This window comes from Arvicola amphibius, chromosome 8, assembly GCF_903992535.2.
Source record: "Arvicola amphibius chromosome 8, mArvAmp1.2, whole genome shotgun sequence".
Classification (NCBI taxonomy): domain Eukaryota; kingdom Metazoa; phylum Chordata; class Mammalia; order Rodentia; family Cricetidae; genus Arvicola; species Arvicola amphibius.
The window spans coordinates 66,640,650-66,665,946 of record NC_052054.1 but is presented as its reverse complement, the minus strand read 5'-3'; the positions used below and the strand labels follow the sequence as shown (position 1 = coordinate 66,665,946).

The following is a 25,297-nucleotide window of genomic DNA, read 5'->3' as shown; positions in this document are numbered from 1 at the left end:
GATAAGCTGGGATGCTTGACTTTGCAACAGAACAAATTTCAGGAAGAGTCAGTAGGAAACAAAGTTGGAGCTTGTTGAGAAGAGATTTTTAGCAGAGATTTAGGCATAGATGCTCATATAAGGAGGAGCTTTTGGAAAGGACAGTTCTCATCCAAGTGTGGGCGTGGACCTAAGTGTCTGTCTTCCTCCCTCCCTCCCTTCCTCCTTCCCTCCCTCCCTCCCTCCCTTCCTTTCTTTCTCTTTCTTTTTCCCTTCTCCTTCCTTCCTCCCTCCCTCCCTTCCTCCCTCCCTTCCTTCCTTTTCTTCTATTTTATGTGATAGAGTTTCACGATTCTGGTGCTTTTGAGACAGGATATCACATACTCTAGACTAGCCTCAAACCCAGTATATGACTGGGGATGACCTAGAACTCCTGATCCTTCTGCCTTCACTCTCAAGTGCTGGAATTACAGTATGTGCCACCACATCTTGTAATGTCATAAAGGCGGGATCCAGGCCTTCCTGAATGCCTGGCAAGCACTGTGCCAGGAGCTACTTCCCAGAGCTGTTCAAAGGGATTTTAAAATTACATTTATTTATTTGTGCATGCATGTGTGCACACAAGTGTGCTCAAGCATTTTTGGACATGCCGCAGGCTGTATGTGGTATCAGAGGATGATTTAGGGGTATTTGTTCTGTCCTACCATGTGTGCCCTGGGGACTGAACTCAGGTGACCAGGTTTGGTTGCAAATGCCTGTACTTGCTGAGCCAGCTTGACAGCCTCTCCTCCTCTATTTGTAAAATATATACATATTTTTTCTTGGTTTTTTGAGAAAGGGTTTCTCTGCAGCTTTGGAGTCTGTCCTAGAACTCACTCTGTGATCAAGCTGGCCTTGAACTCACAGAGATCCACCGGTCTCTGCCTCCGGATGCTGGGATTAAAGTTGTTCGCCACCACCGTATCATATGTGCACATGTGTGTGCCTGCATCAGTTTATGTGGATGCCTGGAAGTTGAGTCACAAGTGACTGTGAGCCCCCACGTGAGTGCTGGTAACTGAACTCGGGTCTTCTGCGAGAGCAGTACTTGATCTAACTATTGGTCCACCCCTCTAGCCTCTTACTACCTTTCTTTAAAGACAAGGCTGGCCTGGAAGTCTTTGAACTCCTGATCCTCCTGCTTTTACCTGCAGAGTTCTGGGATGACAGGCGGGGCCCATCATGCTGGGTGCTATACAGAACTGGGGAGTCCAGCCCAGTGGTGGTGGTTTAAATGAGTCGTTAGGCTTTTGAACACTTGCTCTCCAGCCAATGGTGCTGTGTGGGAAGTTTAGGAGGTATGGCCTTGTTAGAGGAAGCATATCACTGGAGGCACGCTTTGATAGTTATTTAAAGACACTCAAATTTCTAGCTCACTTTCTCTACCTTCACACTTACTGTGAAGGATGTAAGCGCTCAGCTCCCGTCCCAGCCGCCATGTCTGCTGCTTGCTGCCTCTGCTCCACTATCGTGGACTATTATCCAGGAAGCCAGAGTAACCTTTCTTCTATAAATTGTCTTAGTCGGGGTGCTTAATCGCCACAACAGGAAAGTAGCTAGCATACAGGGCTTTTTGTACATTCTAGGCAAGCACTCTACCCACTGAGCTACACCCTTGGCCCCTACTTTTTTGCTTTATTTTGATGGGGTTTTTTTTGTTTTTGTTTGTTTTTTGGGTTTTTTTTTTTTTTGGTTTGTTGACATTGGGTTTCTGTGTGTGACAGCCCTGGTTGTCCTGTCCTGGAACTCTCTTTGTAGACCAAACTGGCCTTGAACTCACAGAGATCAGCCTGCCTCTGCCTCCCAAGTGCCAGGATTAAAGGCTTACAACACTTCGCCAAAGCTTTTGGCGATTACTTTTGTTTGTTTGTTTTCAAGACAGGGTTTCTCTGTAGCTTTGGAGACTGTCCTGGAATGCTGTAGACCAGGCTGGCCTCAAACTCACAGAGATCTGCCTGTCTCTGCCTCCCCAGTGCTGAGATTAAAGGCATGCACCACCACTGCCCAGCTAGGCACCTACTTGTTAATAAGTCCCCCCAGGCTGACTTCGAACATGTAATCCTTCTCCCCCATTAACTGAAATTCCCAGGTGGGGGAAGAAAAAGCTTTGAAGCCTGGTGCATCATACAGCTATAATCCTAACCTTCACGAGATGGAAGCAGGAAGATTGAGAGCTCAAGGACAGCGTCAGCTACTGAGGCCAGCCTAGGATACATATGATACATATGGCCCTATTTCGGAGAGAGAGAGAGAGAGAGAGAGAGAGAGAGAGAGAGAGAGAGAGAGAGAGAGAGAGAGAGAGAGAGAACATATGTGTGTGAGCACATACACTCACTTAGACACACAAATAAAATGAAAGTAATTCTTGTTTCAAAGGGGGGAGGAGCAGCTAGAGAGATGGCAGTAACTGCTCTTTCAGGATGATGGGAAAGTAGATGGAATTGGGAAAATATATCAAACAGAGTAACTCTGGCTCGGGAAAGCAAACACTGCATGTTCTTTCTCAGACGTGAATTCTGGCTTTCACTCTTTAATATATGTGTATTGTGTGGGAATGAGTGTGGGCGGAGGCCGGGAAACTAGAGAGGGACACAGGAGGAGAAGACGCTGTGAGGAAGGGAGCTGGGGAGGGTAACGGAACACCTGTGGTGTGGAAGTGGAAAGGGGAGGACCGATTGTGGGTGGAAAGGGTACAGGCAGGGAAGTGGCAGGAAGACAGAGCGGAGAGGAACAAGTGGAATAGGAAATCAACCTAGAGTCAGTGTGCATGGAAATGCCATAATTTTCATATTTCTATGCGAGTTAATGTCTGTGCTAATTAAATAACAACATAAAAACTGCCAGAGTGCTAGGGCTCCATGGGTAAAGGGGTTTACTGCCAAGACTGATGACCTGCATGGTAGAGAAGCATCTCTATCATTATCCGCTAATGTCCACATGGGCACCAGCACCATGGTGGTCTCTCTCTCTCTCTCTCTCTCTCTCTCTCTCTCTCTCTCTCTCTCTCTCTCTCTCTCTCACACACACACACACACACACAAACGCAAAAGAGATTGTTTGTTTAAGAAAAGAGGGTCTGGGCTGGAGAGCTGGCTCAGGGGTTAAGAGCACTGGCTGCTCTTCCAGAGGACCCTGGTTCGATTTCCAACACCCCCATGGTGTCTCAAAGCTATCTGCTGACTCCACCTCCAGAGAATTCGACACCCTTACACAAACATGCAGGCAGAACACCAGAAAAAGAAATAAAACTTAGTCAGGATGTGGTGGCGCCGCCTTTAACCCCAGCACTTGGGAAGCAGAGGCAGGCAGGTCTCTTTGAGTTAGCCTGGTCACTCTGGTCTATGGAGTGAGTTCCAGGACAGCTAGGGCTACACATTGAGTCCTGTCTAGGGGAAGAAGCAGGAGGAGAAAAGAAAAGACAAACATCACTACAGTGTTAAAAAGTCTACAAAGTCAATTGATCCATGCTCCCTTAATAGCAGCTGTTCATGCTAGGTGCAGTAACGCAAGTCTGTAGCCGCAGCACCGAGCCCGTGGCTCTTGCCTGGGGTGAAATGGACAATTAGGAGGCCCCTTGTGCCTGGCGTTTCAGGAGATCCTTGAGAAGTGTGTGTGTGTGGGGGGGGGGCTCATGAAACCCATTCATATCACAGGTTGGGCCCCAGAAGAGCCCAAGGCAACCCCTCAGGAGTCCCCACCCATGTACTCCCTCCCTGGCAGAGCTGTGGTATAACTCTGTTAGTGAACACTTGCCCAGGATGCATGAAGCCCTGAGTTCAACCTCAGCACCACAGAAATCTGTACAAAAATAAACCTGGGAAAATAAGCCAAGCCCAGACTCCGGTACTGGACCACAGCGCCAGAGCCTTCTCGACTCAGGGCCCGGGGCTATCCCAGCACACACTGCTCCCCTCCCCACATCACTCTTCTCTGCCTGGTGTCTGCTCTCTTTCAACAGTGCCCCAGTTCCACTGAGAACTGCTATGGACCTGGCCCAGGAGACAGGAACTCGGATGCAGTCTGAGGATTCAGTCTGAGGGTTCCTAGGGACAGGGTCGTCCCTTTGGCATTGGTAGAGGTAAGAAGCAGGCTGACTGCTCTGCTTCTCTGACCCTTCAGATTCCATCCCCTAATACCTGACTCTGAGTTTTAATTATTAGAACCAATTAGAATTCATGCTACACTAGGTGTTAGGACTTTGAAGCAAAGTAGACAAGAACCCCACCTCGTGGAACTCAAGTAGGTGCATGTGAGATCACACGTGCATGTGCACACGCACACGCACACACACACACACTCACACACACACACTAATACACAAGAATCTGCAGAGAGCTTCGGACAGCAAGATGGAAATTTCAATTTCTGATGGGGACAAGTGCTGTGCTATAAATAAGATGTGCTGCTGACGGACTACATTGCATGGTCAGAGAAGACCTGGAAGGCTGAGGAGAAGCAGGCTATGGGGAAGCATGGTGTCCAAGAGCCAGGAACAGCACACAGACCCTGGGAGGCCAGTGTGGCTGGAGCTCAGACCAGAGAGGGTGGGAAGAATTTGGGTTGTGTGTTTCTTGCTATTTTGTCTTGTTTGGTTGGCTAGTTGGTTTGTTGGGGTTTGTTTTGTTTGAGGCAGCGTCTCTGGATGCACGCGTGTTCACTACACTGGAGAGACTAACGAACTTCTGCTATGATTCCCTCCCACTTTCCAGGTGCTGGGATTGCAGTCCTCACCCGTTGGGTTCCACTTCCCCGTATTTATATAGTGCTGGATACTGAAGCCAAGGCTTCACGGGTGCCAGGCAAGCGCTCTTCCACTGAACTACATCCCAGCCTGTAGCACAGACAATAATAAAAACCCAGAGACAGACATTGGGCCTCAAGCTGAAGATCAGAAAAGCAAAGCAGCCACAGCTGAGCCACTAGAGAGTTCTTACCTCTGCCAAAGCTCAGACAAACAAAGAGGCCATCCTGCCCTCAGTGTGACTGCAGACTGCAATGCTCCCCACCAAACCCCAGACTGCAGCTGCGTGGGACCCCGAGTGCAGGGCCAACTTTGTGTGAGTTCTAGTTCTTCTTTTTAGACAGAGTCAATCTCGTGTAGCCCAAACTGCCTTGAGTTCTTTTTTTATTTTAGACGAAAAGGAAAATATAGTGATATTTTATTTGTGTTTTAATAAATAAAACTTGCCTGAGGATCAGAGTTCAGAGCTAAGCCACTAGATGCCAGGGAGTGGTGACACACACCTTTGATCCCAGCACTAGGGAGGCAGAGATGCTGAGGCAAGAGAGGTGTATAAGGCAGGAGGAGACAAGAGCTCAAGGAGCTTGAGCTTTGGTGGTGGGCATTTCAGTCTGCAGTCACGATGAGGACAGGATCGCCCCTTTGCCTGTCCTAACCTTGGTAGAGTAAGAACTCTCTAGTGGCTGCTTTGCTTTTCTGATCTTCTTCTTGGGCCCCAATATCTGTCTCTGGGTTTTTATTAGTCTTGTCACACCAGCCTTGTTTCTTCTGTTTGCGGGACAGGGTCACTCGCTGTAGCCCAAGCTAACCGGGGACTCTATGTATATATAACTCTGACTGGCCTCAAGCTCTCCCCCAAAATGATCCCCTACTTCAGCCTCCCAAGTGCTGGGTTTACAGTTACCCACCATGCCTAGCCTTCTTTTCAGATCTTGAAATCAAAGAAATCCTCCTGCCTTCGTTTCTGAGCATTTGGGATCATGAACAGGAAGCACCGTACTCAGCCCCCGCCCCCATTGCTTGAATTTAAAACGGTCCTCCAGCTCGGATTACAGAAGGGAGCCTCCACACCAGGTTTATGTATTTGGACGGAAAACTCTGTCTCTTTTAACCCCCATTTCTAAGCCTAGCGTCAGTTTATTCGACCACCCAAAGAGGCAAGTGTTGAATACTTGGAAAAGGAAAAAACAAACCGGTTAACCGGGGGGGGGGGGGGGGGGGGGGGAACGACAAAATGTTCTTTTGTTGTTCTGGTTTTTGATGACAGGCTCTCACTGGGTAATCCTGCCTGGTCTTGAACGAGCAATCCTGCTCTAGCCTGCCTACAGCCAGGTTTACAGGAGAGCATTACCGCTGAACGCCCTGAGGGAGTGAGGAGGCCCCAGCTCTTTACACTCACACGGGAAGAGCTAGCAGCCCCTGGCAGCATCCACCCAGATTCCCGGTGAGACGCTGAGCTCTCAGTCAGGGGCACGCCCTCCGTGCATTCCCATTGGTCAGGTGCACTGTATCTCCGCCTTTTTGAGCTTCTACAGACCAATCAGATTAACAGAGATGAAAGCGTTCTAGAGGCGACTATTCATTGGCCCGAGGAGTGGGACAGAGTGAGGCCAGCACCGATTGGGTAGCTCGGTACGGGAGGGCAGGACCGTGACCCAAGGACCTCACGTGTCCCTACAGGGCAAAAAGGAGACCCAGTCCGGAGTCCGTGGGAATCCAGAGGAGAAAAGTCACAGGTGGAAAGCGACCGGATTCGAACCTGGGACATTCAGGGTAAGCCCCATTCGCTGAGCGCACGCTGCTTGTAAAGCCACTGTCTCAGTGAGAAACTGAAGTCTTGAGGGGCGTGGGCCGGGATTTGGGATGGCATTCCAATTGGTCCCGGGATAGACCCGCGGGAAGGGACTCCAAACCTCTCCAGAGCCAACTTTTGCATCAGCCCCGCGAGTGGGCTAACCCAGGAGGGAAAAGAGGCCCAGAGAAGAAGCGAAACTCACCCAGGGGCACACAAAGCACTCCCGACTTCTCCCAACTCCTCCCAACTCTTGTCCCCAGTCCGTCTCCATCACATCTGGCAGTACTGGAGAACTGAGCCTGGGGCGTCAAGAGTGCCAGGCAAGTTATCCCTCAACTACAGTCCCGGCCCCTTCGCCCCTGTTCAAGGCGTATGCCACAAGTAGCACGCCACACTAGGACGGAAGTCAGGCGAATTGTTACCGAGTGAACTCCCAGTTGTTCTAATGAGGAAGTGGAGCGTCAAGCTGAGAGTGAAGTTACTACATACCTGGAGTTCCTAGGACACGGGGTAGAGGCAGAAGGGTCAGGTATTCAAAGCCAGGCTCAGCTACATTGTAAGGTCTCTGTCAACCCAGGATGCATGACGCCCTGCCTAAAATAAATGAATGAATAAAGAGAACACAGTCAGGGTCAGTTAGCGCATGGAGATAAAGGCGGGAGGATTAGGGGTTCAAACCAGACTCAGCTGGATAGCAAGTTCTTGGTCAACCTAGGATACAGGATACCCTGCCATCCTTTAATTAATTAAAAAAGAGGACACAGCCAAAGTCAAGCTTCCTTCACACTGTGCCTACCAAAAATGGTTCCCAAGCCAAGATTGTGTGTGTATGTGTCTGTGTTTGTGTGTGTGTGTGTACATGCGCGTGTGCGTAGACTTAATTCAGTGGTTAAGAGCTCTTGTTGCTCTTGCAGAGGACCTGGGTTCAGTTCCCAGAACCCACATGGTGGCTCACAACCACCTGTAACTCCAGGTCTAAGGGATCTAATGTCCTTTTCTGGCCTCCACAGACAATGCATGCATCAATGTCATGCCAAACAGTCATACAAAATAGACCTAATAAACACACACATTTGTGTTCCCTGGGGACCCACATGCTGGAAGGAGAGAACTGACTTCCTCAGGTTGTCCTCTGACCCCCATGTGTGCAACATGGTGTGCTCTCTCCCATAAATAAGTTAAACAAATTAATGGATTGTTTTGTTGTTTTGTTGGTTTTTTTTTTTTTTTTTGAGACAAGGTTTTTCTGTGTAGCCTTGGTGCCTGTCCTGGAACTAGCTCTTGTAGACCAGGCTGGCCTCAAACTCACAGAGATCCATCTGCCTCTGCCTCCCGACTGCTGGGATTAAAGGTGTGTGCCACCACCGCCTGGCATAAATGGAAGTTTTTAAGAAAAGTAAAAACCTACATTTGCCATTTCGTGGGAAGCGGGGGCACAGACGGGAGTATCCCATACCATGCTTTCTCTTTTCATGTCTCTCGGGCGCTTTTCGAGGTGTCGAAGACCTTCCTTGCTGTTGTTTCCCGCTACAGAGAATTCACAGTGAGAACTGGGTCCTGTGCAGGCTTGTAATCCCAGCTGCTCTGCAGCCTCAGCAGGAAAATTGCAAATTGAATTCCAGGACTCCCCTGGGCAATTTAGCACTGTCTCAAAGTCAACAGTGTTGAACCTGATACATAGCACCGAATGCATAAACTGTTTGGTGATGCTGGCTGATAATTCTAACACTCGGGGTGGAGGCTGGAGGACCCGAAGTTCAGGGTCGTCCTTAGCCACGTAGTGGAAAAGCAAAAGAAAACAATTATCACAGCACGGTGACTCTGTACCTGTAATCCCACGCTTTAAACAGCTAAAACAGGAGGATTGCCAGGAGTCCGAGGCCGCCTTGACTACATGAGAGGCTGTCTGCTGTACAGCCATGTGGATGAGAATGGATAAAATACCATGGATCATTAGGAGTCAGTCCCTAAATGTTTGTGTAAGACATGGTAGATCACCATATGGGCCAGGCTGCAAGGGTCCATAGTCTCGGCACGTCTGTATTTATGCTTGACCGTTTGTCTCCGGAGCCCTGTCAAAGAGTCCTGTGATTAATAACCTGGTCCCTGTCAGATAATACTTAGGGACAGATCTCTGGATAGGAGATTTGTGTCTCTGTCGCTTTGAGGGCGCTGACCATACTCTTCAGGTTCCGACAACTGTCAAGCTAGGAGACATTCTGAGCCTCCAGTTTTGACCCTCTGGGGCTTCTTGCTGCCTTCAGCCAATTGTCAGGCCTTTGCGATCCTCCATGTGACCCTCCAGCTCATCGGAAATATCTCTTGCTGCCGGTGTGTTCCTTGTGCTCGGGACCAGGAGACAGCCCTGGGGATGAGAAGGGTCCTCCAGGGACTGGGTAGATTGCTCAGTGGGTCAAGTGTTTGCCATCCAAGCATGAGCAGTTGAGTTCAGGATCCTCAGCACCTATGTAAAGCCAGACATAACTATAATTTTAAAACTTACGCTGCCAGGTGGGAGGTAGAGATGGGAGACACCCCGGAAGTTCCCCAGCCAGCTAGCTGGCTTGGCCCATGCTGTAGCAGCCAACAGGAGACTTGCCTCAGGGTGGAACACCTGAGGTTGTACTCTGATCGGCACCTGTGGGCTCTCTTGCCCACACACAGGCACTCACTGGTCCTCCAGGAAACGGGGTGCAGGGGCTGTCGAGTGGGCTACAGCTAGGGCTCTGAATCCAGAGCCTTGTGGCCGTGTGGGCAGGGCTTGCATCTCTGTTCTTAGGACTGGGAGATGGCTGGAGTCAGAGGGAAGTGGCTGTCAGTTTTGGAACTCATCCCACGGCTTTTTTTGCTGGCTGTTGACTTTATCTCAAAGTTTGTGTTCATTCTTCACTGGACAACCTGTTATACATTGTGCAATCTTAAATCTCTTATTGTTTAGCTTTTTGGGGGCAAAGTTACTACGCAGCCCTGGCGGGCCTCCAGCTCTTGACACAACTACACGGCTCCCAAGTGCTCTGCCTCACACATTTATTCTCATTTTATAGCACCGTGTTTCAATTAAAAAAAAAAAAAAAAAAAAAGAGGGAAGCTGGATCCAGCCCCCATGGGGCGGGTAATAGCTGTAACTCCAGCTCCAGGGGACTTGATACCCTCTTCTGGCCTCGGTGGGTACTGCATTCACGTGGCCCACAGACATACATGATACACACATACACATAAAATAAAAAGAAATGTCTTAAAAATCAAAAGTGAAGGCTGAGCAGTGGTGGCACATGCCAGCCTAGTCTACAAAACCCCAGTGAGCTGGTTAATTGCAGTATGACACATACTGAGAGACAGCTCACGAAACCTGGCCTTGCGTTAGCAGGGTCTACAGACCTCTCCCTGAAAAGGTCATGTGTAGCCCAGGCTGCTTAGAATCCACTTGTAATGGAGAATGACTTTGAACTTCTGAGCCTCCTACCTCCACCTCCAGAGTTCTGGGGTTCCAAGCCTGTGCCACCACACAGTTTTTGTGGTGTGAGGCGTAGAACCCAGACTTTTGTGCATGCTAAGCAAGCACTCTACCAACTGAGCTACATCCTCAGCCCCTCAAAATAAGTGGGCGACTTCTCCCCCATGAGTTCTTCCAGGCCTGAGGTGCAAGTCGAACAGTCTCAGACAAGCCATGTTCCTACCTCAGGACTCTTGAGTGTGTGTGTGTGTGTGTGTGTGTGTGTGTGTGTGTGTATGTGTGTGTGTGTGTGTGTGTGTGTGTGTTTTGCCTGCATGCAAACCTGGTGCCCAAAGAATTCAGAAAAGGTCATTGGATCCCCTGGAACTAGGGTTAAAGACAGTCGTGAGTCACCATATAAGTTCTGGGAATCAAACTCTGGTCCTCTGCAAGAGCAGCAAGTGCTCTTAACCACCGAGCCATCTCTCCAGACCCCCGTGTACTTATTTTATAAGTGTGTGTGTGTGTGTGTGTGTACACCAGGCTTTCTTTTTTTGGATCACCATCCAGCTCCCAAATCATGACACGGAGACTTGACACTAACCTGGTCCAACCTCTTAAAGATCATTGGCTGAAAGAGATTCCCCTTCGTTTTTAGTTATGAATGCTCAACCTTAGCTTACGCTTGTTTCTTGCTAGCTCTTATAACTTAATCTGTTTCTCTTCATTATGTTTTGCCTTGGTCTTTTTACCTTTCTTTCTTTCTGTATGTCTTTCTTTTTTACATAATTTTATTGTTTTTATTGGGCTATACATTTTTCTCCCCTCCCTTCCTTTACTTCCCCCCACACACTTCTACCCTCTCCTGTGACCCCCCTCCATGCTCCCAATTTACTCGGGAGATCTTGTCTTTTTCTCCTTCCTATGTAGATCTATATATGTCTCTCTTAGGGTCCTCTTTGTTTTCTGGGGTTGTGAACTGTAGGGATTTTGGTTTTTTTGTGTTTTTGTTTTTGTTTTTGCTTTTGCTTTATGTCTAGAAGCCAGTTGTCTTTCTGGGTCTGGGTTACTTCACTCAGTATGGTTTTTTCTAGCTTCATCCATTTGCCTGTAAATTTCAAGATGTCATTTTTTACCGCTGAGTAGTACTCCATTGTGTAAATGTACCACATTTTCTTTATCCATTATTCAGTTGAGGGACATCTAGGTTGTTTCCAGGTTCTGGCTATTACAAATAATGCTGCTATGAACATAGTTGAGTACATGTCCTTGTGGTATGATTGAGCATTGTTTGGGTATATACCCAACAGCCTATTGCTAGGTCTTGAGGAAGACTGTTTCCTAATTTTATGAGAAATCACCATACTGATTTCCAAAGCAGCTGTACCACTTTGCATTCCCACCAGCAATGGAGGAGTGTTCCCTTTACCCCACAACCTCTCCACATAAGTTGTCATCAGTGTTTTTGATCTTGGCCATTCTGACGTAAGATGGAATCTTAGAGTTGTTTTGATTTGCATTTCTCTGATGGCTAAGGATGTTGAGCATTTCCTTAAGTGTCTTTCAGCCATTTAAGATTTGACTGTTAAAAGAGTTCTCTGTTTAGGTCTGTATTCCATTTTTTTATTGCTTACTTTCTTGCTTCTCAAGTCTAGCTGGCGACTGCCTGGCTTCTGGCCCTGGGTGTCTCTCTCTCTTCTCTTCTTGTCTCTAGATTTTTCTTCTCTCTGCCTGCCAGCCCCACTTATCCCTCTCCTGACTAGCTATTGTCTATTCTGCTCTTTATTAGATCAATCAGGTGCCTTAGGCAGGCAAGGTGAAACGAAGGCAACACGTCTTTACATCAATAAACTCATCCTTTCATCATGAAACAAATGTAACACACTCTTACACAGTGTAAGTAATATTCTTCAGCATAAACAAATGAACACATCTCTGCCTAGTGAAAATAATATTTCACAACATGTGGGGGTGTATGAAAGAGAGACATGGAGGTCAGAGGACGGCTGTGGGGTGTTGGTTATTTCTTTCCACCAGAGCCAGTCAACGACGGGTCCTTGGGTTCAGTGGTGGTTCCTTTTACCCACTGAGCCATCTTGTTGGCTCTGTTTTTGGCTTTTTGAAACTCTACAGCTCAGGCTACCTTAGAACTCACGTAGTTCTCAGCAAGTCTTGATGTTCTGGGCACTAGGATCACTGTGTGAGCCACCACACGTGGCTCGTTCTGGCCATTTCGAAGGAATGGATGGGTCATGCTCTCTTTAACTAAGCATAACATTTTGGGGGTTCTATGCCATAGCACGTGTTAGACTTTTGTTACTTCCTGTGGCTTATTAACACCCATTCTGTGGGTACACCACCCATTCTTTACCAGACCCAGAAAGTTCAGCCATGGTATTTTACTCATGGGTAAACTGAGGCTAAAAGGAAGTATTGGCCAAGCTGGGAAAGTAGGCTTTAAAAGGATCTCAAAGAATCTGGGATTGTGGCACATGCATGCTATCCTAGACCTCGGGAGGCTAAAGCAAGAAGATTGTAAGTTTAAGGCCAGCCTGGGCTACATAGCAAGACCTTGTGGCACTTTTTCTTATAATTTTTGGTCATGAGCCTAGTTGTTAATGACTGAGCTATCTCTCCAGCCCCTTGTGGCACTTTTTATCTCAAAGACAATATCCAAGATCTGTGTATCCCTGAGTGGGTTACCTTATTGCTTAAGCATCAGTATTCCCAGGGGGTGAAGGCCTGAGTGAGCGGGGACAGGTAGAAAGAGGTCACAGAAGCTGGGCGGTGGTGGCGCACGCCTTTAATCCCAGCACTTGGGAGGCAGAGGTAGACAGATCTTTGTGAATTCGAGGCCAGCCTGGTCTACAGAGTGAGTTCCAGGATAGGCTTCAAAGCTGTACAGAGAAACTGTCTTGAAAAACCAAAAAAAGAAAGAAAGAAAAAGGAAGAGGTCACAGCATGACTTGCAAATATTGTAGTCTTTGGGGAGAAGAAAAGGAAGGTGCAGTCATGGGGACAGGGGTGGCTGACACTGGCCCTGGGAATAAGGTAGACATGATCAGATAAGGCTTTGGGGGGCAAGTGTCCTCACCCATGAACTGGGCAGGAAGAAAAAATGGATCAGGGCAAATCCCAGGCCAAACAACAACAGGTGAAAAGGCCCAGAGGTAGAAACGGGAAAAATGAAATACATGGGCCACAGAGCCGAGTGCACAGATCCTGGATGAATCCCTGAACCTTCATCCCTACCTTACCCTGCCTACTGTCCCTCTCTCCACCCCCAGGCAATGGCAGCAGCCAGGGCTGGCCTGGGCCGGATCCTCCCAGAGTCCTCCATCCTGTTCCTGTGTGACATGCAGGAGAAACTTAGAGACAGAATCCTCTACTTCCCACAGATCGTGTCAATGGCTGCTCGGATGCTTAAGGTACATGCCAACTTTTTTCGTAAGACCCAGGAGTGGAGACCAAAACCCTTGGACCCAGGAGTCTTGTTCTCAGCCCTCATCCATGGGTCCCAGCACAATACTTTCCCTCCCATACAGGTGGCTCAGCTGCTAGATGTCCCTGTCTTGCTGACGGAGCAGTACCCACAAGGCCTGGGTCCAACAGTTCCTGAGCTGGGCGCTCAGGGCATACAGGCCGTGAGCAAAACGTGCTTCAGCATGGTGCCCCCACTGCAGCAGGAGCTGGACAGACGGCCTCACCTGCAGTCGGTGCTGCTCTGTGGCATTGAGACCCAAGTCTGCATCTTGGTGAGACTCCTTGTCCTCAGGGGTCCCTACTCTTCCCGTTAGCCCTCTCTTATCCTCTCTCCTACCCTGGGTCTCAGCTTTGCTGTGAGCCTCTCTCAGCAACTATTGTAGTCCTCTGTTCTGCTCTAGGGTTCTTGCACCCTCGCTGCTACCAGCTCACTGCTGTGGGGCTCACTGACCTTTCTCTGCCCTTAGAACACGGCCCTGGACCTCCTGGACCAAGGGCTACAGGTCCATGTGGCGGTGGACGCCTGCTCTTCTCAAAGGTGAGACGGTCACTCTGTGGTGAGTGGATGCTGGGGACATCTGGGAACCCCAGCACTCAGACATCTCCTCTCCCTAGAGGAAACCTAGCTGTAACCATTGCACCAAAGTCAGTGACTTTCTTGATTTTTTAAAATAATTTTATTTTATTTTATGTGCGTTAGTATGAGGGTGTCAGATCTGCTGGAACTGGAGTTCAGATGGTTGTGAGCTGCCATGTCGGTGCTGGGAATTGAACCCAGTCCTCTGCAAGAGCAGCCAGTGTTCTTAACTGCTGAGCCATCCCTTCAGCTCCACGTGTGGCATCTTGTTTACATCCCTGGAAGGGATGTTTCCATTGAGAGGAAACTGTCCCACAACACATATGTGGCAACAGCGTGAAAACTAAAACATGCCCTCTCCTCCTGCTCTGTCCTCCGCAGTGAGATAAACCGGCTGGTGAGCCTGGATCGGATGCGACAGAGTGGTGTCTTCCTGTCCACCAGCGAAGCGCTGATTCTGCAGCTGGTAAAGGACTCTACCCACCCACGGTTCAAGGAGGTAAAGGCCCTTCTCAGTCACCCAGGCATAGAGAAATAGTTCCCGTCCTCCATTTCTTTTTAACTTTTATTTTGTCTTACTGCACATTTTGCCTGCATGTATGTCTGTGCCCTACTTGTGTGTCTGACGCTTGGTGCCCTCAGGGGCCAGAAGAGGGTATTGGGTTCCCTGAACGAGAGTTAAAGACGATTGTGAGCCATCATGTGGTTACTGGAAATCAAATCCGGGACCTCTGGAAGAGCAGCCACTACTCTTAACTACTGAGCCAAGAAACCAGCCCTCTTTTTTGTTTCTGTTTGTTTGTTTGTTTGTTGTTTGTTTGTTTGTTTGTTTGGATAGGGGGTTTCTCTGTGTGGCCCTGGCTGTCCTGGAGTTTGCACTGTAGACTAAACTGGTCTCAAACTTACTGAGATCCTCCTACCTCTGCCTCCTAAGTGCTAGGAATAAAGGTGTAAGGCATGCACCATCACCACCCAGCTGCTCTTTTTTTTTTTTTTAAAAGATTATTTGTTTATTATGTATACAACTTCTGCTTCCATGCATGCCAGAAGAGGGCACCAGATCTCATTATAGATGGCTGTGAGCCACCATGTGGTTGCTGGGAATTGAACTTAGGACCTCTGGAAGTGCAGTCAGTGCTCTTAACTCTGAGCCATCTTTCCAGCCCCCGCTGCCCTTTTTTTTAATTTTAATATGGTGGTGATGGAACCTAGGGCTTTAAGCCTGCTAGGGAAATACCCTACTGATTGAGCTGTATCTCCAGCCCTATTTATTTATTTGTTTTATTTTTTAAAGATTTATTTATTTATTTATGTATAAAGTGTTCTGCCTGCATGTATGCCTGCACACCAGAAGAGTGTACCAGATCTCATTATAAATGGTCGTGAACCACCATGTGGTTACTGTGAATTGAACTCAAGCCCTTTGAAGGAGCAGCCAGTGCTCTTAACCTCTGAGCCATCTCTCCAGGCTGTCTAGCCCAGACTGGCCTCAAACTCATGATTCTCCTGCCTCTGCCTTCTTCAGCAAATCGTACTAGCGTGTGCCACCACAACTGGCTCTTTCTTCTGATAGTACAGGCGTGTGTGCCTCGCACTGTGCGCTGGCAGTGTGTGTGGTCAGAGGACAACTTGTAGGGGTCAGTTCTTTCCTACCTCCTGGGCTCTGGGGGATTGGACTCAGGTTGGGCTAGCATCGCAAGCACTTCTGCTTGTTGAGGCATCTGGCTGGTCCTCTGTCTTTTGTTTGTTTTAGTTTGGTTTTTGATTTCTTGAGACAGGGTTTCTCTGTATAGCCCTGGCTGTCCTGGAACTTCTCTGTAGACCAAGCTGGCTTCAGACTGGTAGAGATCTGCCTGCCTCTGCTTCCCGAGTACTGGGATTAAAGGAACACACCACCCCTGCCCAGCTGTTGCTTTGCTTTTGAGATAGGGTCTCACTATGTAGGCTGTCCTTTGGAATTTAATGTGGAGACCAGGCTATCCTTATGGGGATCCGCCTGCCTCTGCCTCCCCAGGTCAGGGGTTAGAGGTGTGCACCACCACCCCCTGTTGTGGCACTCCCGAGGTCTGGGGTTAGAGGGGTGCTCCACCACACCCCGTTGTGACACTCCCGAGGTCTGGGGTTAGAGGTGTGCTCCACCCCCTGTTGTGGCACTGTTGAGGTCAGGGGTTAGAGGTGTGCTCCACCCCCTGTTGTGGCACTGTTGAGGTCAGGGGTTAGAGGTGTGCACCACCCCCTGTTGTGGCACTCTTGAGGTCTGGGGTTAGAGAGGTGCTCCACAACCCTCTGTTGTGGCACTCTTGAGGTGCAGGCAGTAGGGTCATCCTTGGCTACTTAGTAATTTTGAGTGGTGCTATGTTGGACCCTGTTCCCCACCCCCAAAAAAAGGTCACCTCATGTTCATTAACAATATAACCTGGAGCAGGACTGCGAAGAGGAGTGAAAGAATGGGAATGGGGAACCTTGAGCCCGAGACCAGGAGACTGTTCCAGGAGGTAGCTGGAGCCAAGATCAAGAGCTAGGGCTGAGTTTGCCTTCTTCCAAGAATTTTGTGTAGCTGAGTGTGGCCAACACTAGCAGGTTTGGGAGGAGAGGGAAACAGGAAAAGATTTGGGGTTGCGCAATAGCCCCACTAATGGGGTGCCCCAGAGCAGTCCATGAATGTTGCTGCTGTCAGGTAGCTGTCTAGCCTTGGCAAGGCCCTACGCTCTATCCCAGCAACACCAACATTTATTTCTTTACGAGAAGTAAAGAAAGCCTGTGTGGGGAGTGTTTGCCTGGTCCATAGAGCCCCAGAGTGGATAGGGTAGGAGTCAGCTCCCTCTTGGTAAGACTGCATGCATGCTTTGGGGTTTATCTTCTTCCTACTAGGGAATCCCAGAGGCTACTGGGGCTGCAGGATGAGAAAAAACAACTCTCTTTGTTCCTAAAATCTATTTTAAAACATCTTAATAAACTTCAACTATGCTTCTTTTAAAAGAAAAAAAGAAAAGAATAGGAGCTGGCCGGGCCGTGGTGGCACACGCAGAGGCAGGCGGATCTCTATGAGTTCGAGGACAGCCTGGCCTACAAGAGCTAGTTCCAGGACAGGCTACAAAGCTACAAAGAAACCCTGTCTTGAAAAACAAAACAAAAACAAAAAGGAGCTGGCCACCATCGAATTGGAATAGCCAAGGGATTTCATTGGTGGCCTGGAACAGAAGAGAGGCCGGCTTTCACGCCTCCTCGGGTCAGTAGTGAGACTTAACTGGGAAGAGGCAGTGGAAATGCGTGATTTGCGGGTTTTGTTTAGTATTCTGGAGATACACTTGACTGAACTGGCTGGTTGACGGTAATAGGATTGGTTCCTCCTGTTCAACCAAGAGACACTTGTGAGAGTGAATTGAGAGTCCATGCTCACAGTGTGGGTCTGTGTGGGAACTGAGGGCTTAAAGGAATGACGGGAAGGTTGAGATTGGTGAAGAAGAGGGCAGTGTTGGCAAGAGAGCCCAAAGGACACTCCTCCACCCTTAGTGGTCCAAGGCAACAGAGCAGACCAACCTGGGGGTAGGGTGTAGCTCAACCTGGCGAGTGTGAGGAAGAGGCCACCAAGAAAACTTCTAAGTGGTTGACCGGAGAAGTGATGCTGTCAGAATAATAAGGGGATGAAGATGAAGAAGTGCTCCTCAGATTCGATATCATGAAGATGAGAGGAGAGTTCTTGACTTCTTGACCTCCTCTGCCTGCAGATTCAGAAGATCGTTAAGGAGCCAGTCCCAGACAGCGGACTTCTAAGCGTCTTTCAAGGCAAGAACAACCCCCTGTTGCTAAACTCCAGGCCCTGACTTGAAGGAAGGACCCACCCTCCTTGTCACCCAGACGTTGATGGATGCCTTTTCCTTCATCCATGGATCCCAAGAGTGGTGCAGTCCGCCAGGAGAACTGCCCCCGTGGGGGAAGAGGCGTGGTTTTGCTTTCTTATTGGACAGTTGGTCCCGGAAATGCAAATAAGACTCCTGTTGCTGGGTGGGAATTGGCTAAGGAAAAGGTGGAGGCGGGGCTGGGCCCCGGGCCACTTCACGGAGCGGGAAAAGGAGGGGGAAGGAATGTCACAACTGGGACCCGGTCTCAGAGAATAAACATTGATGTGGCTGAGGACCGAACCATTATTGCGTTTGGGGGTCATTATAGGGGCTACAGGGGTCTGTGGGAGGAAGAAAGTGGGGTCTCCTGCAAGTGGGGTGGGGGAGGCGCCTCTTCTGAGCTCCAAGCCGGCGAGACACAGGCGAGGGCTGGCGGCGGCCACATCTGCACTGGGGGGGCCGGTGCGCATCTGCACGAGAAAGAGCTGCCGGCCAGGGTCCCCGCCACGCTGCCTGCCGCCCCCACCCCCATCGGCGCGCGCGCGCGCCCAGCCCCGCTGGCTGGCAGACACGCGCTCGCGCTGCCTCCCTTGGCTGGCCCCCACGCTACCACCCCCGATTCCCCGAGGGTCCCGCATCCGGAAAGTGAGGTGAGCGCATCCGTACCTGGTGAGAAGGGGGAAACTGAGGCACGGGGGAAAGAGGGGAATAGGGAGGAAAGGACAAGTGTATGAATGGATGGATAGATGGGATGGACAGCTGCTGCTCAGTGGTTTGTACTCGCCCAAGACGCAGAATTCTGCAGCCCCTAAGGAGATCAGAGTGTTGAAACTCTACAGACTTCCCCCCTCAACCTCCACCGCCTCAAACCCTCACCCAAGATTTACAGATTCCTTCCCCAGTCTTGGAAGCCCTTAGAAGGAATCCTGTGTCCGCCAAGGATGCACGAACCAGTCCGATCCCATTGACAATCAGACTCACCCCACCACCACCGCGGATCCTGGCAGCCCAGCCCCCTCCCACAAGGCCTGTCACCCTAGTCCAGCATACCCTCCCCGGGGACCTAGGAGTACCAGCCATCCTCCGGAGCCCTTTGGGACACGGGCGTCGGAGCCCCGGCCCCCGCCTTCCGGATCCAGGTGTCCCCTCCGCACACCCAGCCCGAAGCCTGCGTCTCGAGGCCGCGCTCGCGTCGCCATGGCAACGGGAGTCTATTTTGCGCCGGGAACACACAGCTCCTCCGCAGCGCCCCCCACCCATCCTGCTTAAGAGTAGGGGTCTCAAAGGGCTGGGATGGGGAGGCAATGCCGTGATGGGAATCAGACAGAAGCCTGGGATAGGCGTGCAGAGATTGAGAGTCCGTGACAGAAGTACTGGGTGTGGAGACTACAGGGAGGATAAAGCTCCAGGCGGGGGAGGCTGGAGATGGAGGCCCCAGACAGAGATCCGGGACAGAGCCCCAGACAGACGCAGAGATGCAGAGGGACCGAAGCAAGGACCCGATAGCAGAGTCGGGTTAAAAGGAGAGAGAAAACAGCCGGTTGGATGGAGGCAGGGGTCCTGACAAGAGGATGCACTAAGTGTCTATCTAGGCAGGGACCTCAGACAGCCCAGATAGAGTAGAGCTGCTTGTAATGCTAGCGGGGGAGCCACTCTTTCCTCTGGCAAGGATTTGGCCAGGACCGGCTCCGCTTCCCTCCCTCTGCTTCTTCCACAGGTCTTCAGTTTTTCCTGATTTCCGCATTCCTACCTCAAACTGCCTTCCTAATCCCCGAGATTCCTAGGAACCCCCTCCACTTGCTCTCCAGCCCCTGCCCTGATCTGCTCTCCCGCTACCGCCTCCACCACTGCCACCTGCAGACCCTACTCAGGCCATTTTAAGAGGCTTTGGTCCTTGTTGGTTATGCCCTCCCTCTCTGGGTCTCACTTCTCTCACTCTCTTGCCCACCCCCCCCCCACTCCCCTGCCTCTCTGTTCCTCCCTCTCTGGGTCTCCCACTCTCTTTCTTTCTCTGTCTACTTCCCATCACTCTCCATCCTTCCGGTACCACCTTCCGTGGGTTTCTATGTCTTTCCTAGCTGCCTGGCTCTGTCTTCTTCGTTTCTATGTTCCCCTCTTCCTGGATCCTGTTCATCTGTCCCTTCACCAGCCTCCCCTCCACCTGCTGCTGTTCTCTTCCAGGACCCTCAGGAGGCACTCCTGCTCTTCCCAGCCCAACCCACTTCCGCCATCCTAGCCAAGATTCTCCACCCCCAGCTAGCAGGGATGGGATAGGACTTGTTGGGGGCTTCCTCTCTCCAATCTGGCTCTCTTTCTCTGTGCCTTGCGTCTCTCAAGTCCTGGGCTGGATTTGAGAACCAAGCAAGGTGCAGCAGCTGGAAGAACCGGGGGTTTGGGCCTCCCTTTCCACCTACTCCCTCTGGCTGTGGAGGAGGACATTGACTAGTGAGTGAGAACTAGAGGTTGGGGGCGGTCTAGGGCTGGGGGCGGAGTAGGGAATGGGGCGGGTACGCAGGATCCACAGGAGTTCTCACAAGCCAGTGCGGATTCTGCACAGCTGACCCGGAGTGTGCTTGCACCTAGAAGGCTGCATGAAAGCGATAGGATGAGCGTGGATGCCTGCCTGCCTGCCTGCCTGCCTGCCTGCCTGCGCCAGCGCAGGGAGCTGGCTTCTGGTGGTAATGTCTCTGGTGTGCCTTGACATCTGAGTCTTGGGTACTGAAGGCTAAAATATGTGCACATGTTTGTATGTCCGTGTAGAGTGATGTGTGTGTGCACACACTCACACATGCTCTGGAAGGAGGTATCGGTGCATCGCCAGGATGACACTGAGTGTCCTTGCTTTGGGGCCACTGCTTAGGTGTCCTGTTATCTGTTGTGTATCGAGCCTGTTATGAATCTTGAGCAGTGTTGTGTGAGGGAAACAGAGAGCCAGTCCCTCTGTCTCCAGTGTCTGCACTGGTTGCTGCATCTGCAGATGGTTGTCCTCTGTCAACTCCCAGCCTTTGAGCAAGGGAGACAGCTGCCTTCCGCCCCATCAGTCCAGATGGCTTTCATTCTTTCAGCCAAATTCTCATTGTACATGTCAGTGCTCAAAGAATGAAGGGATCTATAGGGCTGTGTCTGCCACTCTCAGAAAGACTGACTCTCTAGGTGTCTCCCCTCCCTTCTCTGTGTGTGGGATAAAGCCATCTAGACTCTTACCTGGAGACCCAGGTTTACAGACTAGCCCCAAGTCCGGGCACTGTGGGGCATAGGCAACCGATAGAACCTCTTAAAATTTTTTCTCATCTTGGGGGTGGGTGGGATATGAATATCCGCCTCTCATACCTGCTTCAACATTTCCCGAGATATAAATGTTCTCCCGAGCATTTACATGTACCAGACACTGATTCTGAGTGCCGTAGAAAAGCAGAGATGTAGATCCAGCCATCCGCCTTCATGAACATTCTAGTCTAGGCGTGAAAGGTGCATAGCAAGACAACGTGTGCATCCCGTGACAAATGCACAAGAACTCTAGAAGACACCGAGCAGGACCGGGAACCCCAGCGGGTCTGGGGCTGCTTGGGGACTGGCTGAGATGCTCAGTGAGAGGTGCTAAAGAGGGTGGGGGGTGGCTGACAGGCAAGAAAGTAGAGAGTTCTTCGGCATGACCCTAGAATGGCCTAGAGAAACGATTCTCAACCCCTTTGGGCTCTTGGGGGTCGCCTAAGATCGTTGGAAAACAGATATTTACATATAGTTAATAACAGTAGTGAAATTACAGTTATGAACTTATTAATTATGAAAATAATTTTATGGTTGGGGGTCACCACAACAGGAGGGGCTGTATTAAATAAAGGGTCGCAGTGTTAGGAAGGCTGAGAAGCGCTGGCCTAGAGGAAAATGAAAGGGAGAATACTTTGGGTACTTCAGGTGGACTGAGGCAAAAAGTCAAGACAGTCTCAACAGGGAAGTTGTTGATGTCATCTACCCATTTTGGTTTTTTTTTGTTTTGTTTTTGTTTTGTTTTTGTTTTTTTGAGACAGGGTTTCTTTGTGAAACAGTCCTAGCTGTCCTGGAACTTACTCTGTAGACCAGGCTGCCCCTCAAACTCACAAATCTGCCTGTCTATGCCTCCCAAGTGTCGGATTAAAGTGTGTGCCACCTGCTGTTTGCTTTTAAAGACAGGGTCTCATGTAGTCATGATTAAGCTTGAACTCACTGTGCTTTGAACTCTGACCCTCCTGCTTCTACCTCCCATGATAGCAGGCACTATCATGCCTGCCTCCATCTTTAAAGAAATTGGGTAAGATGTGATTGGATGTGGTGGCGCACACCTTTAATCCCAGCACCTGAAGGCAGAGGCAGGCTGATCTCTATGAGTTCAAGCCAACCTGGTCTATATAGTGAGTTCCAAGCACTGTTTCAAAAAACAAAACAACAAAAATGCTCAGAAAAATGATGGAAACAGATGCGGAGACCCATAGCCAAACAGTCCTCCAGGGATCCTGCCAGAGAGGAGGAAACACCACAAGAAAACCCACAGAATCAACTAACCTGGGTTCATAGGGGCTCACAGAGTCTGAGCTGCCATCCAGGGAGTTTGCTGACCTATGCCCTCTACACATGTTACAGTTGTGTAACTTGGTCCTCTTGTGGGGCTCCTTGCAGTGACATCTTGAGCTGTTTTTGACTCTGTTACCTGCTTTTGGGACCCTTTCCTGCTATTGGGCTGCCTTGTCCAGCCGTAATAGGAGAGAAGGTGTGTAGTCTCATTGCAACTTGATAATGCCATGGCTGGCTGATATATACATGGGAGGCCTGCCCTTTTCTGAAGAGAAACAGAGGAGGAGCAAGTGAGGGGGGGAAGAGAGGATGATGGGAGGGACATGGAGGGAAGGAGGGAAGCAGAGGAAATTGATTGGAGTGGACAAAAAAATAATTAATTGTTAATTAAATATTGGAAAAAATTTAAATTTACATTTAGCACCTTAAAATGCACAACTCAGTGATAGCTGGCATATTCCCTATGTTGTGTGATGATCAATTTTATTTTTGCTCATGTACACGCATGAATGTGCGCCATGGTTCACATACAGAGGTCAGTGAACAACTTTTAGGAATCCCCTTTTCCCCTTCTTCCATCTGAAACCCAGGGGATCCAATCGAGGTTGCCAGCTGAACAGTAAGCAATTTTACCCACCGAGTCACCTTGCCTGCTCTAGCTCCAGAACATTCTCACCACTGCAAAAGGAAGCCCTCTGTGTATGAATCCCTCCCTTCCAGATACAATATATAAGTAATAGGATTTCTGTCTTGGGCTTTACTATTGTCGGCACTTCATGTAAGTGAGCTTATATACTGTGTAATGTTTCATTTCTGGCTACTTTTTCTTAGCACACAGCTTCGAGACGCATCTGTGTTGTAGCATCCGTAGTTCTGGGTGTAACTCCTTCAAGGCTGAGTAATAGTCTACTGTATGGATGGATCATATCAGTTTAGCTAGCTGTCTGTTTCCCTAAGTCAGTTTTGCTTTCTCTTTATAATGCATAGAGATACTATGGACTTTGGTGCGTGCATTTTGTATACTCATATGTATTTAGTTCTTTGGGGGTGAACACAAGAAGTGGAGTTGCTGGTTTCTATGGTAACTTACAATTGATATGTGTGTGGTATTTAGGATTAAACCCTCAGACTCCAGCATGCTACACAAGTGCTCTATCACTGAGCTATATGCCCAGCTCACTTTTTGAGTCAGGGTCTTGCTAAACTGGGCTAGCCTTGAACCCACTATGTACTCGGGCAGGTCTTGAGTTTGCAGACTTTCTGCCTCAGCATCTCAAGCAGACTGGATGGCCACCAGATCTGTTTAATTTTTTTTATGTGTCACCAAACTCTTCAACCAAGTGAACCAAGCCACTTCTAAAGTACCAATAAACACCCATATGAGAGGACCCAGTAAGCCCTGAAATATTCTAGGCTGGAGTTTAGGGAAGAGGTCTAACCTAAAGCTAAGTTGAAGGCCAGGCATGCACTCAGGAGGTAGAGGCAGGATTCAATGTTAGCCTTAGTTACATAGTGAGTTTGAAGCCAGCAAGGGCTCCATGAACTATTACAATAAAATCAAGCAAAAAGTAAGGAGAAGGAAGGACAGGAAGGCAGAGGAGTGGCTGGAAAGAGTAGAAGGGATGGAAGGAAAAAGGAGGAAGGGAGGGAGAGAGAGAGAGAGAGAGAGAGAGAGAGAGAGAGAGAGAGAGAGAGAGAGAGAGAGAATGCATTCGTGCACCTGTAATCTAAATTCTTGGGAAGCTAAGGCAGAATGATTCACTGGTTTCCAGCTAGCCTGGGCTACATAGTGAGTTACAGATCAGCCTGGATTAGAGTGAGACTCAGTGGTTTAAAAGAAAAAAAGTTGAGACTCCATGTGATAGAAGAGTTGGAGCCAAATCTTAGGAAACCCCAGTACCCCAAAACCATCTTCCATACTGTCTAGCACTTTTCTTGACAGTAGTTACACACACACACACACACACACACACAAAGGAGAGAGAGAGAGAGAGAGAGAGAGAGAGAGAGAGAGAGAGAGAGAGAGAGAGAGAGAGAGAGAGGCATGCAGGCATGCACAGTGGATAGAACAAATTATAAAATCACCTAATGATTTTTTCTTTAATACATCCCCCATCTGCTGTTTTAGTTCCCTATGGGTCTGTCACTTCTCAATGTTTCTCCTCAGTTGTCTGAGCACACGTGATAGTTCTGTCTAGCCACTCCCTCATCTCTCTGGAAGGTCAATCCTAGACCCCCAGGAAACTGTGTGCTTGCTTTATTCGAGGTTCCAGCCTCGATGCTCCTGACAGCTCGGGGAGGGTGGTTAGGATCCTCAGGCATGGATCCAAGTTGTTTCCAGGAGTCCCTGTCCACGCACTAGGCACAGCCACGCACTGAGTCTGTGGAAGGAAGCTCCTGGGCAGCTGGTCTCTCTGGGGTTTGTCAAGATGCCATTCGAGAAGAGGGGGAAATTTTGAGGGGAACCACCCAGAGCCTGCCTCTGCCTGCAGCCCTGGCTCAGAGCTGCTTATCCTGCCTTGCGGTGGGGCTCTGCTCTCCCGGCTCCCTGCCAGACTGTCTCTACACCCCCGTAACTTCTCCTGCCCACTCTGGTCTGTTCCTGACCTGCCTGGACCGTTGCCATGGAGACAGCTAAAAGACCTGCCCTTCTGACCCACCTCCCCAGTTACGTTTCTCTTCTTATCACCCCCACATCGAATATGTTTTTTCCCAAACTGTGAACAGCAGTGACAGTTTTGTATATGAAATCGTGCGCATGCACGTGCGTGTGCTCGTGTGTGAAAGAGTTCGGGAATGTTTGGAGAATTGAGAACCAAATAGCTGTAAGCCAGTAGTTCCTAACTATACTGTGTCCCCA

At 49.5% G+C, this 25,297-nt stretch overlaps 1 protein-coding gene across 1 annotated transcript; it reads left to right on the top strand.

Moving 5' to 3' along the window:
- Nucleotides 1–6,409: 6,409 nt before the first annotated feature.
- Isoc2 (isochorismatase domain containing 2) lies at nt 6,410–18,181 on the top strand. Its single transcript, XM_038339892.1, has 6 exons — nt 6,410–6,532; nt 13,275–13,415; nt 13,533–13,742; nt 13,938–14,008; nt 14,429–14,546; nt 17,776–18,181. The coding sequence occupies exons 2-6, from the start codon at nt 13,278–13,280 to the stop codon at nt 17,869–17,871; spliced, it is 633 nt and encodes a 210-aa protein (XP_038195820.1). The 5' UTR covers nt 6,410–6,532; nt 13,275–13,277; the 3' UTR covers nt 17,872–18,181.
- The last annotated feature ends 7,116 nt before the right edge of the window (nt 18,182–25,297 follow it).